This window comes from Dreissena polymorpha, chromosome 15 (genome assembly GCF_020536995.1).
Source record: "Dreissena polymorpha isolate Duluth1 chromosome 15, UMN_Dpol_1.0, whole genome shotgun sequence".
Classification (NCBI taxonomy): domain Eukaryota; kingdom Metazoa; phylum Mollusca; class Bivalvia; order Myida; family Dreissenidae; genus Dreissena; species Dreissena polymorpha.
In genome coordinates this window covers 54,548,465-54,569,159 of record NC_068369.1, presented here as the reverse complement: position 1 = coordinate 54,569,159, position 20,695 = coordinate 54,548,465, and the positions used below count along the sequence as shown (strand labels likewise).

The following is a 20,695-nucleotide window of genomic DNA, read 5'->3' as shown; positions in this document are numbered from 1 at the left end:
TGTGAAACCTTCCACAACTGCTGAACGAAAAACAAATACTAGCAAGCTAAATTCTTGACATTATTTGGTAGATTCAGCAAAATCTTAAAAAAATAGTTACATAAAGATGTTCTTTTTTTTAAACAATTTTGTTTATGATATATTACAAATGTTAGACAAGATTACATCAAAGAACAACAACTGTTATACTTGCTCATATTTGCAATAAATGCAATTGTAATGCTTGCCTGTAGAAAATATTTTGAATGAAGATTTAGCAAATGAGCTGAACACAACACATCTGTGAAACTTTTGCATGCAGAGCACAACATTGTCATACCAACATTACACAAGCCATTATACAATAACTTTGAGAAGTGATTGGACAGAAATATATGCCTGTCTAAAAATATGGACCCCATAGATGCCTTTTTTTTGACTGGTTATCAAACTTGACTTCTATTTTATCAGCACAAAATATCTTGAATTTCTGGTAAAGATTCAGAAAAAAGAGAATTAGTCAAGAAAGCTGTAACAGCAAATTCTTCCTTCTTCTTTTGTAAAGCAAAGAGCAGTAACTCTTAAGTGCCCGTGTGTTTACACTGGTTATTGAACAGGACCTCTATTTAAAGTTAAAATCAATTTACAGAAATTTTAGTAAGCATTTAATGAAAAGCATTTAAGATGCATGTAGAGAGCAGAAGCAGCAAATTTTGCTAAAATTCCTGAAAAGAATCTGCTGGTGATCAAACTAATTGTCCATTTTCTGTCAACTAAGATTTCCAGAAAGTTTGACAAAGTGAAAAAAACACAGAAAATTTTGCATTTGTTGCAAATAAAAAAGGCAATTACTCAGAAAAGCCAGGTGCAAATTGGCTGGTTATAGAACTTGGGCTCCATTCTATGTCATCAAACATTTCCAGAAAGATTTGATAAAACTGTCTGACTTAAACAGGAAAAAGCCGCCCCCCAACCATGGACTATCCATCCGGCAATCAACCAGAGTGTTCCAATAATACATCACATAAAGAGACAGGCATATAAAAATTCAGAAAAATGTACTTTATAAAAGCATATACAGTTTTAAGTACTTGATAAAAGCATGTAAAGTCAAATCATGTACCAAAAAATCTGATAAAGGTAAGCATGTAAAACATAAGTAAATTTGTATTCATAATTTTTTATAGTGAGGCTGAAACAAAATTAAAATCTGTTGCTATCTGGCAACATCACAAAACATCCATCTTACTTACTCCTCAAGCATACCTTATATTTACTGTCTTCATGTTTCCGTTTATTGGGATCTTCATATGGCTGAGGGAAGTACCCAGGGTACGGCATAAACGCTGGATATCCAGGATAACCATAGTAACCGTTGGGGGCTGGATTAGGCTGACTAAAGTGCACTCGATTCTGTTTTGATTTTCTCTTTCCTTTGGATGGGACTGACCTATTAACATCTTCATACCTCTCTCCCAAAGGATTTCGCGTCTGACCATAGTTCGGGCTTTTTATTCCTGACTGTGGGTAGTCGTTTTCGTTCCTCCTCCTACGTCTGGACTGGTGATGGTGTATGGGTGGTGGTGGGGGATGGAAGAACATGGGGAAGGGAGCCCCGAACACGACCGGAGGGACCCCATACTGGTAGGGCATGTATGCTGTGGGGTCGGGCGTGGGGTCCTCATCACTTTCCTCTCCCCAGCTGTCATAGTCTGTACCCCTGTAAGTTTATTGTAACGTATAATCGAATAATAAATACCTCGGAATTATATTATATCACATTTACAAATAACATATGGTGCCGTGCATTGCATGCATAGCAAGTACTCTAATAATAGAATTACAAAAGGCAGCCCTGAATGCTTTGCTGTTGTAGGCTGTACCCCTGCAACAAAGGATTGTCATAATCTGTACCCCTGTAAGCGAGGATTATAGTCTCCCTGTCACAGAGGATCACTATAGTTTTAACCCCTGAAACATAGGATTGTTATAGTCTGTACTTCTGTAACAGAGGATTGCTATAGTCTGTATCCCTGTAACAGAGGATTGTTATAGTCTGTACTTCTGTAACAGAGGATTGTTATAGTCTGTACCCATGTAAAAGAGGATTGTTATAGTCTGTACCCCTGTAACAGAGATTTTTTTACAGTCTGTACCCCTGTCACAGAGGATTGTTATAGTCTGTGCCCCTGTAACTTATGATTGTCATAGTCTGTAACTCTGTAACAGAGGATTGTTTTAGTATGTACCTCTGTAACAGAGGATTGCTATAGTCTGTACCCCTGAAACAGAGGGTTGTTATAGTCTGTACTTTTGTAACAGAGGTTTGTTACAGTCTGTACCCCTGTAACAGAGGATTGTTATAGTATGTACCCCTGTAACAGATGATTGTTATAGTCTGTACTCCTGTAACAGAGGATTGTTATAGGTTGTACCCCGGTAACAGAGGATTGTCATAGTCAGTTCCCCTGAAACAGAGGAGTGTCTTAGTCTGTACCCCTGTAACAGAGTAGTCGAGTCTGTAACCCTGTAACAGAGGAGTGTCATAGGGTGTACCCCTGTAACAAAGTAGTCAAGTCTGTACCCCTGGAAGAGGACTGTGCATTACTAACTGCAAGCTAAAACAGAATGCCAGCTTTGTGCTTACACATCTGAATAAGAAGCCTTTTTTAAAATGTTATTTCATCATAATTAATTAGTCATTCACTCATGAATCTGACTTATACTACATGTTGTTATTAATATTTTAATATTCAGGAACTATTTTTTCATCTTAGAAGTCTTTGCTCAGTAAGTCAAAGAATATACTTTCTATACATTGAAACATTTGGCTGAACAATTTCCATTTGATGTTTTCTTCACAAATATTGTTTATACATGCATATGTTTTTCTAACAGGTCTGAGCTAAATGTTTGAAAAGATGCCCTGAATTTATCTATTTACATAAATATTGTTCTAATGTAGTGCATACATGATTACGATTTATTAAAATTATTATCAATAATCTAAGGGAAACAAGGGACAAAATTGTCACAAAACCAGGTTTTCATTTGAAACAGCTTCTCTGCTGACTAATGTTTACGGTTGTTGAAGTTTTGTTTAAATAACTTCATTAAACTATATTATGTTTTATGTTTTTGAAGAAGTGCAAACATTTTACTCTTCAAGTGTAAATGTTAACACAGCAACAAGTAATGGTTAGGAACCAAGTACAATGTACTGTTGGATGTGTATGTAAAAAGTGAACAACAGGTCCAGGTAAAAATTGCAGGACAGGTGTTAGAAATAATGTTTTTGCCACAAACACAATGTCAATGATGTCTTTGTCAATGATGTACGCATTCCCATATGCTTTACACCTTATTAACTAACTGATGAAAAAAAATCTGATAAAGGGAAACAATTCAAAATGTGCATTGTTACTGATTGTTCCTGGTTACCCCCCTTAAACAATTTCAATGCGAAATTAAATCTATTTTTAGTCATCATGGCGACCTTGATTTAGACCGAATCATAAAATCCCCACAAAATGCGCCAGGCCCCTTGGTGAGAATCATTATGTGAAAGTTTCATTGAAATCCGTTGAGAAGTGAAGGAGGAGTTGCGCTCGGAAGAATTGTTCCGCTGGCCCGCCGACATTCACCAATCTCATAATTAGTTTTTTTCCTTCGGAAATCTCATAATGAATGACATTGTTATGGCCGGGACAAGCTCATTTATGGCCATTTTTTACTTTTGAACTCCAAGTGTGATCTTGACCTTGGAGATATCAACGTAATTCTTTCGCATGACACACTGTCCAATGATTGTGAACAAATGTACCGAGTACAAGGAATGACATAGTTATGGCCGGGACAAGATAATTTTTGGCCATTTTTGACTTTTAAACTCAAAGTGTGAACTTGACGTTGCAGTCATCAACATAATTCTTTCACATGCCACACTGTCCAATGATGGTGAACAAATGTGACAAATGATTTTTAAGTCTCACAATGAACGACATAGTTATGGCCAGGACAAGCTCATTTAGAATTGTTTCATCTTCCCGCCCGCGGACATTCACCAATCTAATTAGCAGTTCTTTCCTTCGGAAAACCTGGTTAAAATGACTTTTCATTGACATCCCACTCCTACAGATATATAACAAATAGTAATGATGATCAATTTAATGGAACTGGCTCAACAGGTTTTTTGCAAACATCCATTTAAAAGCATTAATACTTTATATTTAAAAGCTTTAATGGTGGCACGACCATAACAGTTTTATACATCATTAAGTTTCAACTATTTACATAGTGTTATATCCCAATTGAAAGTCTGGTGGCTTAATGTATTTTTAATTACACTTGTTTTAACAGAAGATGTTGCCAAATACATAAAGGACACCCATTTTTATTCTATTTTTTAGACTTAGAAATGAAATATTATTACACATTCTTAGACTCTTGATGTGAAAATAAATGTATTTTAATTTTTAATTTGTAATGCTTCCTTGTTTAACATACCAAAACCTGGAATTCTCTTAAACCAAACAATAAAACATGAATGGCCTCATACTTTAAAATTTATCTCATCATAAATAAAAAACCCTACATGTTCACAGCGATTTTCCTATCCAACTTAAGTGTTATGTGAGGTGTAAATATCTGGTAAAAACCACTTCACTTCATTGCTAAAAGCTGATTAAACTTATTAACTTGTTATCTCACTTAGTTTTAATTGTACTCCGTATGATCAAACACATTATACAGTGTAAAGAATAGACACAGTCTAATCAGGTCCAGCTTGCTGACAAGGCTTAGCATCTCTTCAAAAGTTCAAAAGCTGAATGATCTGAAAGTGTACTGCCCTGGAACTAGGTCCTAACAAGATATACAACTTAATGCCAAGATACAAGGAATATTTTACTTTTAAAGATGCAATTCAACAAAAATTCAATAGAAAGAAAGATGCAATAGAAAGATTTATTAAACTTGTTCAGTTACCACAAACAATGACCCCAAACACAAGTGCAAAGTTTCAATTTAACACCTGTAGTGAAACAAGTGGTATGAAGATGCTGCATGTTTACCAAAACCTAATTTCTAAGTACAAAAATAGGCATAATTCTGCTCAAGCGTTTCCGTAGCGACTTGACTCAATGACCCCACAAACATGTGTGAAGTTTCTGTTGAATACCTGTGGTAGAAACAGTGATATGGAGTTGTTGCACATTTGCAATAACCAAATTTCTAAGTACTGAAAGGGGACATAATTCTGCTAAATTGCAGTTTAGAGTTATAAATAATTTTTGACAAACCATGCAAACGGTGTCAAAGAGAATGAACAGTCATCGATTTTAACAAACTTTTCTGACCCTGCATTTTCAACATTGGTTGCATCACATCTTAATGAAGATCAGCACTGTGCAACAACATAAATCGTCTGTGTAAAGAAACTTACTGGATACATAGACTTAAAACATTATACCCCAATGGTATGAATAACAAAGTTCTTTTTAACATAAAAGACTAGCTCTGCAATTTAATTTAGCCTACTTTTGTTTCTTCCTATTAGTATTTTTATATATAATTCTATAGAAAATTGTGTATTTTTGAATCCGAAAGATAAGCTTCATTTAATTGACGCTCATTTTATTGACGTACATTTTCCCGCAATTTAATGTACTTTAAGTCAATTAAGTTACATCTGCTTTCTGTTTTTATTTGTGTTATCCTGATGAAGGCGTAAGCTGAAACGTTGATAAAAAGGGAAGAAAAATATGTGTTTTTATTGGATTTATCATACTATAAAGTATAGGTCAAAGTTATGAAACTAGGTCTGTGACCTCACAGTATATCCCAAAACGCATTTCTTACCGTTAAGTTTAAATTGAATACCTGTAGTAGAATGGTGATATGGAGATGTTGAACAATAAACGTAACCAGAGCATTACACAGACACCAACATATTGGTCCAGTAGTAAAGCTTTGACAATTCACTGAATACAATTATTTGACCCTTGACCTTTTTAAATATGATGCATAGGAGATGTACTAAACAAATAATATTATATCTGGTTATATGGAATAATCAGGTGAAGTTATCCTTTCAAGTAGGACACTATGGAGATAAAGTCAAATATCGAACATGCTGCAATACAGACCAAAACATGTGGTTCCTAGTATGAAATAGCAACTATTACAAGACATGTGATTTGTGATTCCGAATATAAAGTCCATAGTTTGTCAATGTGTGGAGATGTCAATCTATTGAGCCATCTTGTAATAACGTTTTTTTAATGAGCAGCCCATTAGAGGCCGGGTGCATCAATGATTGCTTGACCTTCTACTGTGTAAGGATCAGACAATTATGTCAAAATACAGGGTTTTTTTTGGCCCGATTTTATAGCCGAAATTCGGCTATGTTCCCAATCCCAAAAAGTATACTTTTTTCCCAAAATGTGGCAAAAAATTCCCAATTTCAAAAAAAAAAAAAAAAAAATTTTTTTTTTTTTTTTTTTTTTAGAAAGAAGTCTTATGTGTATTTTATCTCAATTTAAATTCAATTACATCTAACAAAGTTTTATATGATTTTTTTCTTTTAATTTGAATGATTGTAAAGAGTTAAATCAAATTTAGTATTTCCCTAATTAGTGGACTTTTTGTGTGGAAAAAAAGGCTAATGAATTTATTTTCCCAATTTCATGAAAATGCCGATAAAATTCCCAATTCCAAAGCCATGGGCTATCTTCCCAAAAAGTGGAAAAAAAACCCTGAAATATGAGCCGAGTTCTGAGAAAACTGGGCCTAATGCATGTACATAAAGTGTTGTCCCAGATTAGCCTGTGCAGACTGCACAGGCTAATCAGGGACAACACTTTTGGCCTAAACTTGATTTTTGGCAAGAAAGGACTTCCTTGAAACTAAAAATACCATAAAAGCAGAAAGTGTCGTCCCTGATTAGCCTGTGCGGACTGAACACGCTAATCTGGGACGACACTTTACGCACATGCATTATGCCCAGTTCTGTCAAAACGCGGCTCATATGATTGCCTGTTAAAACTTTTGAACTACCTTGACAAAAGGGATAATTAATGTCACCACACCTGTGCAGTGTGCATCAATGTATATGCTAAGGTTCATAATCAGAATTTACTAATGACATAGATATCAAGGATTGTTATCTAACTATGTATTTGTGGCTTTTGTTATCATTTGATAGGGATTGCTTTTATCTGTAACTTACCTCATACTAATTAGCCTCCAAATAAGTTAGTTTGATAAAAATAGATAATAAAACCTATATTTTGCCAATTTATCATAATTATGAAACTTTTTTCCATATATTAGCCATAAACTAGTTTAAAAGCATTTAAAAGGGCATTATCACATGCTCTTTTAATATTTGTCAACTGTCATGATGTTAACAAATTAATAATGAAAACTATTTTCAAGAGACCTGGGGACTGTTTCAATAAACATTCTAATACACAATTACGATACGATACATTTTTCGAAGATGCATGAAATTGCTTAAGTCCATATCATATGTTTACACATTTTCAGTACTTAATTACTGACATTGGCATCTCTAGCGCTGTATATATTTGCAAGCATAGCGAGCTAGTTTGTCTACTTATTAAGATCACAAAATTCTCTCGTAAGTTAACATAGTCGTTTGATCGTTTATGAAACGGCCCCCAAGGATTTTAGCTTTGGTAAGACAGAAATGTTCATACAGATGATTGTAAAACAATTAAATATGAGGACATATCTTGCCAACAAGTATAACATAATCAAAGCCACATGTGTGACTTTTAAAAATTAATCATAATAAAAGCATTGAAAGATATATGGAAAAATCTAAAGTTTGACATTGACTTCAAAACAATTTTTGTACTTATGGTAGACTTGTGGTACTTACATAAGCTAACCTATATACAAATAGCCTAACTTGTATACTAACCTTGTGAGTCATGGCAACATTGCATAAAATAATATATCAGTTATCAGTAACATGATACCAGCTATATAATTCATGTCCTCACATGACATGGTGTCCTAATGCTTGAACTCAAAGTACAAACTTTTCTTATTGTCATGATGAAATGCTCTTTAAAGGGGCCTTTTCACAGATTTTGGCATGTATTGAAGTTTGTCATTAAATGCTTTACATTAATAAATGTAAATATTGGATCTAAAACGCTCCAGTAAAAAAAAAAGAACGAGAGCACCGCATAACGGGTGCCACGCTCGGCTGCGAAAGCTGATCAGAATTTTTTATTTATTTTTTAGAGGTCACAGTGACCTTTGACCTCTGTTTGACCTAGTGACGTGTAGAACTCATCAAGGTGCATCTACATATGAAGTTTCAAAGTTGTAGGTGGAAGCACTGTGATGTTAGAGGCAAAGTTAAAGTTTTATATTAGAGGTCACAGTGAATTGACCTTTGACCTAGTGACCCAAAAATGGGTGTGGCGTGTAGAACTCGTCAAGGTGCATCTACATATGAAGTTTCAAAGTTGTAGGTGGAAGTACTTTGATTTTAGAGCCAATGTTAAGGTTTTAGCACGACGACGGCGGACGTCAGACGGCGGACGACCAGCTGGCTATGACAATACCTCGGGTTTTCTCCAAAAACAGCTCTGACCCCTGGAGTAAGAGTCTATAGCTTAGATCCCTCGGAGGATTTATCACGTGATAGATGTGTAGGAATGGCAACAGCTTTTACAACATGGCAAAAGTAGTCCGGAAGCCAAATATTTTCCAGTCCGAGTCCTGTATTTATACCTTGAATCTGGTTTTTTTCTGGCTTCTCTCACAGGTGGGACAACTTCATATCTGTTTCCTCTCAGATGTGATGTTTTCTTGCGCTCATCTGGCGGCGTATCAAGTCTAAAATGTAAAGCCACTTGCAAGAATTATCTAACAATTAATAAACAAAACAAATTAGTTCAAAAATGGGTAAAGACATACGTGCAGTAAAAAATTTAATACAGGCATTATTTTGTTTACTGTACTAAACAAACTATAGTTGTTGTTAAAAGACAATGAACGTGCAATTTTGTAAAAATAATACAAATGGACAAACTTTGTTTATCTTTATTAAAAGTGCTTCTGGTTAACTTATTTGGTTTTAAAAACCTCTTATGTGTATGAAGTCTGATGAAGAATCTAATATGAAGCTAGATGCATTCTTATGATTAAAGTTAGGTTAGGGTCTTAAAGACCAATATTTCTGCAAATGGTTACGAAAAATAACGGGGGGAAATTTCAGATTAATATTGAACTTGCACTGAGAGGTGTAATAAGCTGCAGACATATTTTAAATTACTTGTAATTTTGTATATAAAACAGAAGCCCAATACCTGGGTAGATAGGGTGGAGTGGTCTGTCTGTATCTTCCATATGGAGAATGTGACCTGCCTGCCGGACTGCGTATTGGTGTTCTCACTTTTACTGGAGATTTGCGGTCACTCAATTGTGTCTTAATTCGTGTGAGCCTACAAGGAAAACAATTTTTTTTTGTATTGACCAATCTTTTTCTTAGTATAGTTTGACTATTATTTTCTTATATATATTTTTTTTCAACAAACCTTAAATTTATATCATAATTTTGAAGTCAGACTGACACTCCTGCTATAAGTTAAATAATTACAGAGAGCATTGACTTCCTTAATTTTATAGTAACAGGTGTCCTTAACGCCGAATGCTGATATGATTCCATTTTTAAACTGGATATTATGGATTGCAAGGTATTTTTTAAGTTTGCTTGATAAAAAACATGGCTTTAATACTTAACAACAATAAGAATGCGATGTATTGTTTTTACAAAAATGTATTTATGCTTCATCATTTAGGGTAGATTTGGTTTATTACAGTGTCAATCCTCTAAATTAAAGGCCTCACAGTTTTGACACATGAGTTATGTCTTTACTCCTGATAAGTCCTATCATTTTAGCCAAGTGCCTAGTAGACGGCATATCCCTTACTTTCATAGTATCGGTCCTCCTCATAGTATCGTGCCTTTTACGAAAAACCTTCAAGAAGTGCTGGAAATTTAATGTTTTTTTAATTTTTTGAAATTTGTCATTCATTTGATGGTTAACCCTGACTATAAGGATATCATTCTCGTGATATCAGGTGTTTGTTGGAAAGTAGGTCATGTTTTTTCCACACAATTGTTACTTTGTTTATGGATTAATAGTAACTTTATCAAATGTTTTACATGACGCTAACGGCTTCTATTAGAATTTAATGTAACAATATTTTAAGAACAACATGAGCAAGAGTTTCTTTTTTCTGTTACATTATCTTTTTAGAACAAGCACATGCCCATAGTAACAAATCATAGCAACCAATCTGAAGGGCTGATACTCTGAGACAATTGTACATGAAACAGAATACTACAGGGAGCTAAGTCTAGCCAGTATTTTGTCAAAACATTGTCAATTTTAATGCAGTTTTCTTTGTTATGTCCAAGGATACACATTTAACTATAGATTGACATATAACACATGTGTGTTTCTGTATTTGTTCACTTCCAAAATGTGTATGTATTCATTAAGAGGGCCAATACTATGGATAGACATGCTATTAACAGTTACGGTACCCTTTTAATGAACTAGCTATCATTAATTTTTATGTTTTTATATTTTGTGCATTCATTTTGCACGTGCATGCATACAACTAGATTTATGTGGGCTGAATTGTAAATGATGGAACTGCAAATATATGCTTTAAGAACTGAGAAGAAAAATAAATACCTGTTGCACATGCAGGGCCCTTGTTTTGCACTTTTTACAGCTGAATATTGGCGACTTTCCCCAGGAAAAAAGTATACTTTTTTCCCCTTTTTCAGCTAAAAATTCCCCCTCCAAAAAAAGTTTTTAAAACTTTTATACCTATGTTGCCACTTGCCAGCTGGTATAATGCAAGTAATCTTTGATTAAATGTATATTTATGTTAATCACATTAAAATATAGCAATTTTAGGTGTTGAATGGTTGGTGAAAAGATCTTCTAAAATTCCCCTTTTCGCCCAAAACGACACGAAATTCCCCCTCATGTGGGATGTGGGTGGCATCCTCTGGCGGCAAGAGAGGGCCCTGACATGACAATACTGGACTCTGTCCCCACCCTGACACAACAAAACTGGGCAGTAGAGTTGTCCTATTAAGAGGTTTCAATCAACATTAAAGAGTAGATAGATAGATATTGCAAAATGTGCCCGAACTACCATGTCCGAAATGTATTGTACTTTGTTGCACAAAATTACGTACGAATCCCTGTGGTCTTGCCAAACATGTTTTCGATCCTCCGCTGAAAGTGACATCATGAGTCAAGCTGAAAGTGTACTTTTATCATTTTATAACATGAATGTAAGAAAAGTAATGAAGAAATAAATCTATTTTTTAATGTTTACATAGTTGCCGTGACTTTAGCGCCATCTAGCGGCAATAAAAACATTAAGCCGAAAGAAAAGTATAAGGCGGAAAGTAAATCAATACAAATATTTTTTAAGAAACGTGCCACTTCAGACTCAAGTTCAGACACGCAAGTGGTTGGAATAGTTATTTTAATGTGTTAGTTAATAAGAAAACTGAATATGGATTTACAATATCGAAAAATCATATCTCTCCCTTTTTATGCCCCCGGATCGAAAGATCGGGGGTATATTGTTTTTGGCCTGTTTGTCATTGTATATGTGTGTGTGTCCCAAAACTTTAACCTTCTTCATAACTTTTGCAATATTGAACGTAGCAACTTGATATTTGCCATGCATGTGTATCTCATGGAGCTTCACATTTTGAGTGGTGAAAAGTCGATGTCAAGGTCATCCTTCAAGGTCAAAGGTCAAATATATGTGTCCCAAAACTTTAACCTTTTTCATAACTTTTGCAATATTGAACGTAGCAACTTGATATTTGGCACGCATGTGTATGTCATGGAGCTGCACATTTTGAATGGTAATAGGTCAAGGTCAACGTCATCCTTCAAGGTCAAAGGTCAATATAAAAATTCAAAACTTTAAACAAAACTTTAACCTTCTCCATAACTATTGCAATATCGAACGTAGCAACTTGATATTTGGCATGCATGTATATCTCATGGAGCTGCACATTTTGAGTGGTGAAAGGTCAAGGTCAACGTCATCCTTCAAGGTCAAAGGTCAATATGAAAATTCAAAACTTTAACCTTCTTCATAACTTTTGCAATATTGAACGTAGCAACTTGATATTTGGCATGCATCTGTATCTCATGGAGCTGCACATTTTAGTGGTGAAAGGTCAAGGTCAACGTCATCCGTCAAGGTCAAAGGTCAATATAAAAATTCAAAACTTTAACCAAAACTTTAACCTTCTTCATCACTTTTGCAATATTGAACGTAGCAACTTGATATTTGGCATGCATGTGTATCTCATGGAGCTGCTCATTTTGAGTGGTGGAAGTTCAAGGTGAAGGTCATCCTTCAAGGTCAAAGGTCAAAAAAAAATATTTTTTCTTTAAAGCCGTGTTCTCATGAAGCTGCACATTTCGAGTGGTGGAAGTTCAGGGTCAAGGTCATCCTTCGAGGTCAAAAATCAATTTTTTTATTTCAAAGCGGCGCAATAGGGGGCATTGTGTTTCTGACGAACACATCTCTTGTTTGATATGTTGTCACGGTAGGCCTACTAAAATATCAAATCCTTTAAAACAAACATTATTATAATCATGAGTTAAAAACATTTACTGGCAGCGTTACCTGGGTCTATTCTACTAAATTAGTTTCACGCGTTTTTGTTGTTGCGGGTTCTTTAATGTAGAGCAGCATCCCATTTCAGGTCTTACAAATTATTGATTCGCGCGTTATTTCGCAGACTTGGGGCAGTGTTTTTGGTTAAGTTTTAAGACCATTGGGGATGTCTAATTGACGAAATCAATTAAAATGGTTGATGTTTACTTGATTTGCTTTCCATTTTATAACCAGAATTCTAATGGAAAACAAGTGTATGTACACTAGTGCTTCGCGGCTAAAATACAAATTAAAACACGACTGGATGTATTGCGTAATACAAAATTCACCTATATCATGATGCACAATACTTATTACAAATCGTATATCGACCGAATATATATGTACATAAATGGATATGAAATGAGACTGGATGCAAAGTTTGGTTGTTAGAACCTAACAAATATTATCTACAGTAACTGTCGACTTGTCAGATAAGAAACATGTATCGCATTTTAATATCTATCCCATTACGTGGTGTTATCCTGATAATTAAATCCAGCATCGTATATATGTTGTGTTTTATATAAGTTTTCGTTATTGTATTTATTTTGTTTAATTTGATAATAAATAGAAATAAATGACTGTAGCGCAATATTGGTGATATTTATTTGCTATATTTTGGGAAGTACAATGAATCGTCAATTCGTTTTGTCCCAAACCCAGCTATCAACCTATATGGGACACAGTCGATTAACAGCCCATCTTGGGCGTATTTATAGGTACAATATGAACTGCCTGTTCACTATTAGAGTCGACCTTCTCGTTATTTTCGTAGATGGCTAGGGCATCGTGTTTTCATGTGATTTCTATATTTTTGGTTACAGATCATATATGACGCGATATCAATTGGCTTGAATTTTGAATACAAAATGCACACGTGCTCAGATGTATCGTGATTTAAGTCAGTCTTTGTGCTGTTAGTAAGCGCAGTGGTCGGTACATGCGCTTTTCACCCAGGCGACCCTGGTTTCACACCAGCTCCAGGCGCACGTGAGCTTATTCGGCGGTCACCATACCGGACTGGTGGTGTTTCTTACGGAAACTCATGTTACCTTTCACAACAAAAGAAGACAACAACAATAAATAATCATTCCTTAACAACTTTAAAGCTGGAAATTGCTGTTATAGTTCTGAGTTCGTCTAAACTTTCGTGGAGCTATTAAGTTAGATTGCTGGTACACACTCCGGGTCAAATCATATTGCAGCCCCATGCGCGGATGGACGTCCTAAGCATTGAAATATAAACATTGAAGTAAGTCTGGATCTTATAGCGCTGACGTCCAGGGAAGTCCCATAAGGAAGAATCTCATTTAGAAAACACATTTTCTCGATTGATTTCGGCTTTTTCGTCATGCTTGTGAATAGATTGTTCCACAATATTTTCTGAACTCAGAATACTTGCGGGAAGCTAAATTTATAGCACGCGTTTCCCCTAGTGATAACACACATGCGGGAGGCTTATCGGAAGATGGATGCAGAGTAAGAGAACCGGGGAGGACCCATTTATCAATGAGGATGGGACATGGAAGGGGTATCTTATGCAAGAACATACCACGGACGAAAGTTTTTAGAACGCCTAACGTTTTCATGTCTTTGAATAGTTAACAACAAGTAAGATATGAGTGTTATACACATGTAACTATTAAAAAACACGTTACATGTATCGTTTTGGTGTTTGGTGCACTTGAGCTGAAAATGTTCTAGCGTCACATGTGTCATGTTAAAAACCTTCCACTTAATAACCCCGATCGCTAAAAATCAATACTTTACGACCCGCGTCGTGCGAAATGGGGTCTTATGTCATATGCGGTATGCGTAGCTCAAGACCACGCACCCCGCAATCGCGTATGTTTGCGAGGAGTTACGCCGTCCGCTATACAATCAAGTAATGTTCCTTGGTATTCTTAGCGGAAAGGGTAGCCCCTGATAAGTCTGCGCAGATGCGAAGGCTGGGCTGGAGCTACGTTGTCCGCATATGGCATTATATCCGTTTTCGCTGGACGCGGGTCAAAAAAGCTCCATGGCATCGTTCCAAGACTCATTGTTACTTTCTTCAATACCGTAGGTACGAGGTCAATGACTCGTCATTATAGGAATCCAAAGAACGGGATTCGAGTGTTATAGTACGTGTTTTTTGCTTTCGGTCCACCCTTACAGTAATAGCGCAGTGTTGGGCTCATTAGCTGATGTATTTTAATGCATCTATTTGAAGGAGGTCAGTGAAACAATTATTTAAGATAAATGTTTCATATTTACACTGAGGCTTATCATAAGCCATGGAGATTATAAGAGAACAAACTACAACAACAACTAGTTGTATTCGATTTAAGATTAATACAGTGTGTTTTCATCTCTGGCAAAACAAAACGAAGCTTAGGCTAAATTACAGCGAACACATAGCCCCGATTTTGTGACACTCAATGCGAATACATTTGTGAATGGACCTATCACGATTTTCATACTGAACAGGTTTCAAGGAGTGGGCGCGTCTTATTGTAAATGTTTTCGTAAATACATATATTTATATAGCGTCTTAAAATTTAAGGTTTAGTCGAGGCGCGCGACGTGTGGTATAGCCTATATGTGGTATAACACATAACACTTTGTTACTATTTTAACTTCTTGAATCGTTCACAACATATGCAGTTCCGTGTAAAACAATGCCGTTAAAAAAGAAATCTCTATAAAATGAATTAAGTCTGTATTTATACGATAATTACAAAAGGATACAAAACACATCAATTTTACGAACTGTTTTTTTTTTTAAATTAGCTCTTTTATTTTTTATTGTACCAATACCGATATGAGGTAGTGGACATGTAAAATATGATATCTTATTATTCGATCACTTAGCTTACCGTATTTATGAATGACATCACGTCTCTTTCACGTGCAACAAAAGTAGTATTTGTAATGGTCCACGATGTTGGTCGATGCATATCCGTATTACCTCTTCTTCTTTCCACATAGCACAACGTTTGGATTGATGCAGGGCCGCACATTCGTGCTAGGTTATGCATTGATGACTTCTGTACAGCAACAATGCATGCCTATCACAGATGTTGGGCCCTTGATTGCCCGTGTTTCTTGTGTCACCATGAGAGCGTCGCAGTTTCTGCTTTTCCCGCCAAATCGTTGATTATCGCTTGAGTTAATTGGTGCTAGACCATGCATTGATAGCCGAGAATAATCATATCTCTGCAAGGCCTATCACAAATCAACCAGCTTAAATGCTGTCTTCATAGAATCCATAGCCTTAGTTCATACAGAACTTCAATTACTTATCGTGGTGATTGCCATGTTACTGAGATGAGCATATAAGCCGTATGAATTCTTAATATTATCTCCCTTTACAGCCCAGTAGGACTTCTGACGCATATTCATACATTCAATGCACATTTAATACAAATAGTACGTCTATGAATAGACAGGTGTAAGTATTTGTATTAGTTTATACACATGTATACATATGCATTTCTTTACGTAATTGTTTGTATGAGAGTAAATTTTGTCAATAAAAAACAATACTGATAAGAGAAATGTTAAGATCTAGCTGAATTTCAACATTAAGGAGAATTTAAACTTCAATCAAACTTTTTAATAATAGCCTTACATATTTAAACAAATACACGTTTCGTTGATCTTCTTTTTAAGGAAAACGAAAGTACGATTTTAATTACAAAATATAAACAAGTTAAAACTTATCCTCCTCTCCTCACTTCTCCAACAGTGCACCGAATAATTCTCTGATGTTATAACACACTGTATAGTCCTTTATATATATGTCAACCATACAATCAGATAGATTGCTTTCCAGAAAATGATTTCTAACAATCAAATGTGTGGAAAGTAGATAACCGATGACTACATACAAACAAATGATCGGGTCATGCTGATCTAATACAACCAAAGGTAGACATTGTAAGCTTATCATTGGGACTCTTGCCAATTATTAATATTGCGCATCTAATATCTTACGGTCAGGGAATTTGCAACTGATTGTTGCAAGGTATCAATGTGGAACATTAAACTGTGCACATAGATGACATAGCAAGGTAAATGAGGCTTATTTAGAACACTCAGTACCGGACAAGTCGGCTAAACCTTAAAACTTTGTTAACAAATAAATTATTAAGATTTTTAAGAATCTATAAATATTATAGGTTCTTAAAGAATTAAATGTGTAAATATTGTACACATTTCATTTTTGGTGATTAATAAACGCTGTTGCACAAAGTTTGCTGTTGAAACAGTTAATACGATCACTCTATTACATATTTGACTATATAAATAGCATTTTAACGTTTAAAAGTGTTAACAAATTTGATGAAGAATCTATTCTAATCAATTTCATTTAATAATAACCAACGATTGGTAATTCTTTATTTTTCAGTAATGAAGTCGTTATTACTTCGAAATTAATTCGCTGTTTTTGTTCTCTTGAACTACTTTTTTTTAAATTGTATTGATATGAGGATAATGTATGTTCGTACTTACACCTATTTGTTGTGTGATTATTTACTTTGCATTGGTCGTTTTAAGGCTTTGACCCATACTTAAATACTTATTTTGTTTGTTTTATGTTATTTGGATGTTTGTTCTTGTATGATAGGCAATTGGTCGTTTGTCGTAAATCAAGGACTAGCGGACTTGCATTTCTTCCCTGATATTTTTTTCTGGAATATCAATATGCGTATATAGTCATTGGTATTAATCGTTGAGATGCCTTCATTGTAGACAACCTGCACATAAGCTACGCCATGTATTTTTGTTTAAATGTCACTGACTGATACTGTTCGTTAAAGCAACATTTGGATTAAACACAATTCTTTTATAAATTTGAAACTTATACATGCCTTATGTTACATTGCAAACAAAATAAAATGTTGCCTATTGATTATTGCAAGAAGATGATTGAACATATATTTCGGTCATATTTAGGAACAGCCAAATCATTTCCAGTCACGTTCGGCGGCAACATTTTAAACTATTAGCAGGCGAGCGTTCCTCGGAAAGGCATTGCCATCGGCCCGACGTGATCGGGGAACAATCGGCCAAGCGTCCTGGGGAAATCATAAAAAATATTGACCTAACTTTTCATTGGAGTTTTCAATGTGTATACCATGATTAAAACCATTGCATCATATTCATATAAAGCACAACTTCATTTGTTTCCCGTTATCATAAATGAAGTTTTGCTAGATAATTAGTTTCATTCTGCCACGTGCAAGTGAGAAGTTCAAACAGATAACAACGGCAGCCCTATCCTAATAATATACTGTGATTATTGGTATTGACATTTAGTGGTGTAACTAACTTATTGCAGATATGCAATATTATAAAGCCCCACCCAACAAATAAACACAATAAAGTAAAATAAAAACCTAACCATTTTTTCAGAAAAAAAACACTATTGGCTTTCTATATAACCAAATAACAAACTATACCCAATGAAATACCTTCCATGATAACGTTTTGGTTATCATTAGCACATGCGCAAGCTGGTGATGCCTCCGGATTTCACTCTTTGAACAAGAATGGTTAACTTTGAAAGCTATGGTAAAACGTTCGTTTGAAAGTTATTATAACATTAAGGTTTGAATTACTCGCAGTTAACTGCCGTCTTTGTGACAGGAGAACGTCAATCGAAGTCTTATTTACTATGTTGACACATTTAACTGTAGTTGCTAACATGTATTGCCCGAGTGCTCTCATAGACCTGTCATTATATCAGAATATACCAGAATGCCATCATCAAAGTTTTGCCAAAATCCGTTGCTATGGTTTTTCTGCATCAGGTTATTAATCTAAGTATTATTGTGTTTTAACTAAAAAAAAAGAGTATCATCTTGCTCCTTACTTTTTTCTACAGATGTAAAATCTAAAACTTTAAAACATGTTTTGTCTTTTAAAACATCGCGAGCACAACTGACAAACCAGTTTATATAATAAATCATGGAGTATCATGACTCAGCATATTTGAGTACGTTCTCGTTAGACCCAGCATAATAAAAGTTTTAACCGAAATCAAAAAGGAAGTATTTTGCAACCTATCCCCTTGCTGACATGATAAACTTATATAGATAATCAGTTGACGAACCTATCTACATACTTATATCGTGCGCAATGACGGTTTAATCATAAATACATTTCAGTTTGCGTGGGCAGAATTTCTAGATAGATCATTGCCATTCTTCTGGTATGGAGAAAAGTTTCATAGTTCCTGTTAGGTCTGTTTACATATTCCCTGTTTCGCAACAATATTTTCTAAACCAGCGTCAATAAGATCATGAATGGTACTCAAGGCTCACGTCCAAGCTTTCCGAAACATTATTGTATTCTATTAATAAACATTTTTAATGAGGCATTTTAATGTTGATGTGCAGCATTTTTTCACCGTAATACACATATCATCGGTGGTTGTTACGTGAAGCAAACATAGATAGACTTGATATACTTATCAATATTTAAATTGGGATAGTTGAGTGATGATCATAACCTGAGATATATGCATACTCGATCAACACTTACCTGGATGGTTATCATTTATCGTTATCGCGAAATGTTATCAGTGTGATGGCGTGGTTTGTTACAGCCTCTGCACGAGGGCGTTAAAGGAAGGCAAACATATATATGAATTCGGTCGCATAGCCGATAATTTTCTTTTTATTCTGGTTTCTGAAAAAACAACATAAGTACACAAGTAGAACATAAAGACTGATCGAAATGGTTGAGACTTAAAATTTCAAATTCATTCATAACGTTGAAATGATTTAAAAATTAAAATTTATGATAATGAAAAATATAACATAGTTATACTCATGTAAATAATGCATAGATATGTATATTTATACTGCATATGTTCTTATATAATTTATAAAACATTCTTTTGTATCACCACACCATTATGTTGTCGATGCACCGTAGAACACAATTGCTGCATTTGTTTTAATCATCATTGCTACATTTTAATTGTTTTAATTATCATTGCGTTTTTGTTATAACTAATAAATAATCATCTTCAAAATCTGTTTTACACACTGCTATTACCAGTGGAGTGTCCTAAGATAAGATGAAAAATGAATTGGACATATTTTATAAATTAAGATGCGTCTTATTACGATCGTAAACATTTAATAGGATACTCAAAAACGAAAACAGGCGGGTCTGGTTTATTTTAAATGGTAGAATATTTATTATCGTCGTGTAAGATTTGATCCTTTCGACGCAAAATCATTTGAATAATGTATTATTTTTGTAACTTAATAAACTCAACATATAAAGCTAGCAACAACTAAATGTTTTCAGAATCAGTGTCCAGGGTGTCAACAGGGTGGGATATGTCCGGGATGGCAAATATCCGCACAGACAGCTAAACGTTCTGAAGGACATTTGTCTTCGAGAGCATGTCTACGTCTCCCTGAGATTGCATATATGTTGGTCAAATGATGATTAAGGTTAGTGTTACTTAGAAAAAAAGAAAACGGTTTCATTCAACAACTCAGTATTGAAATAAGATGCCACTGAAACTTTAATCATATATTATGAAGATCTCTGGTAAGATTTTATTATGGTTAGGGTCTGGTCACAATCGGTAGTATTTTCGGTTCAATAACGTGAGAACGAATAGAACTTTGTAGTTTTGTAATTACCCTTTATACATTGATATACTAGTATTTCGAGACGTTGTTTAGAATAACGTTTGGGATCACGATTAAGGCTATTAAACAGTTATCTTAAAAGGGGAAAACATAATCCTGAAATGAATTGACAATTCAGTTATTGTTAACTGTTGTTAATTGAGTCAAAGCACGTGTACAGTTCTGTCAATTTTGTTTATAACTAATCATCATAAAAATGTTTTACATACTGATATTACCAGTGGAGCGTCTTAAGATAAAATGAAAACTGAATTGGACATATTTTATGCATTTAGATTATAACTGATTGTCTATGT

At 34.8% G+C, this 20,695-nt stretch overlaps 1 protein-coding gene across 4 annotated transcripts in view; it reads right to left on the bottom strand.

The window, feature by feature from the left end:
• Window positions 1-11,421, bottom strand: part of LOC127860095 (uncharacterized) — a 40,343-nt gene extending 28,922 nt beyond the window's left edge. For all 4 annotated transcript variants that reach the window (XM_052397900.1, XM_052397901.1, XM_052397902.1 and 1 more), the window contains exons 1-4: window positions 11,243-11,421; window positions 9,330-9,464; window positions 8,752-8,856; window positions 1,246-1,699 (exon numbers count right to left, since the gene is read on the bottom strand). In XM_052397900.1, the coding sequence (XP_052253860.1) occupies window positions 1,246-1,699; window positions 8,752-8,856; window positions 9,330-9,464; window positions 11,243-11,298 (750 nt within the window). In that variant the 5' untranslated portion in view covers window positions 11,299-11,421. The remainder of the gene's footprint in view (window positions 1-1,245; window positions 1,700-8,751; window positions 8,857-9,329; window positions 9,465-11,242) is intronic.
• Window positions 11,422-20,695: the final 9,274 nt, after the last annotated feature.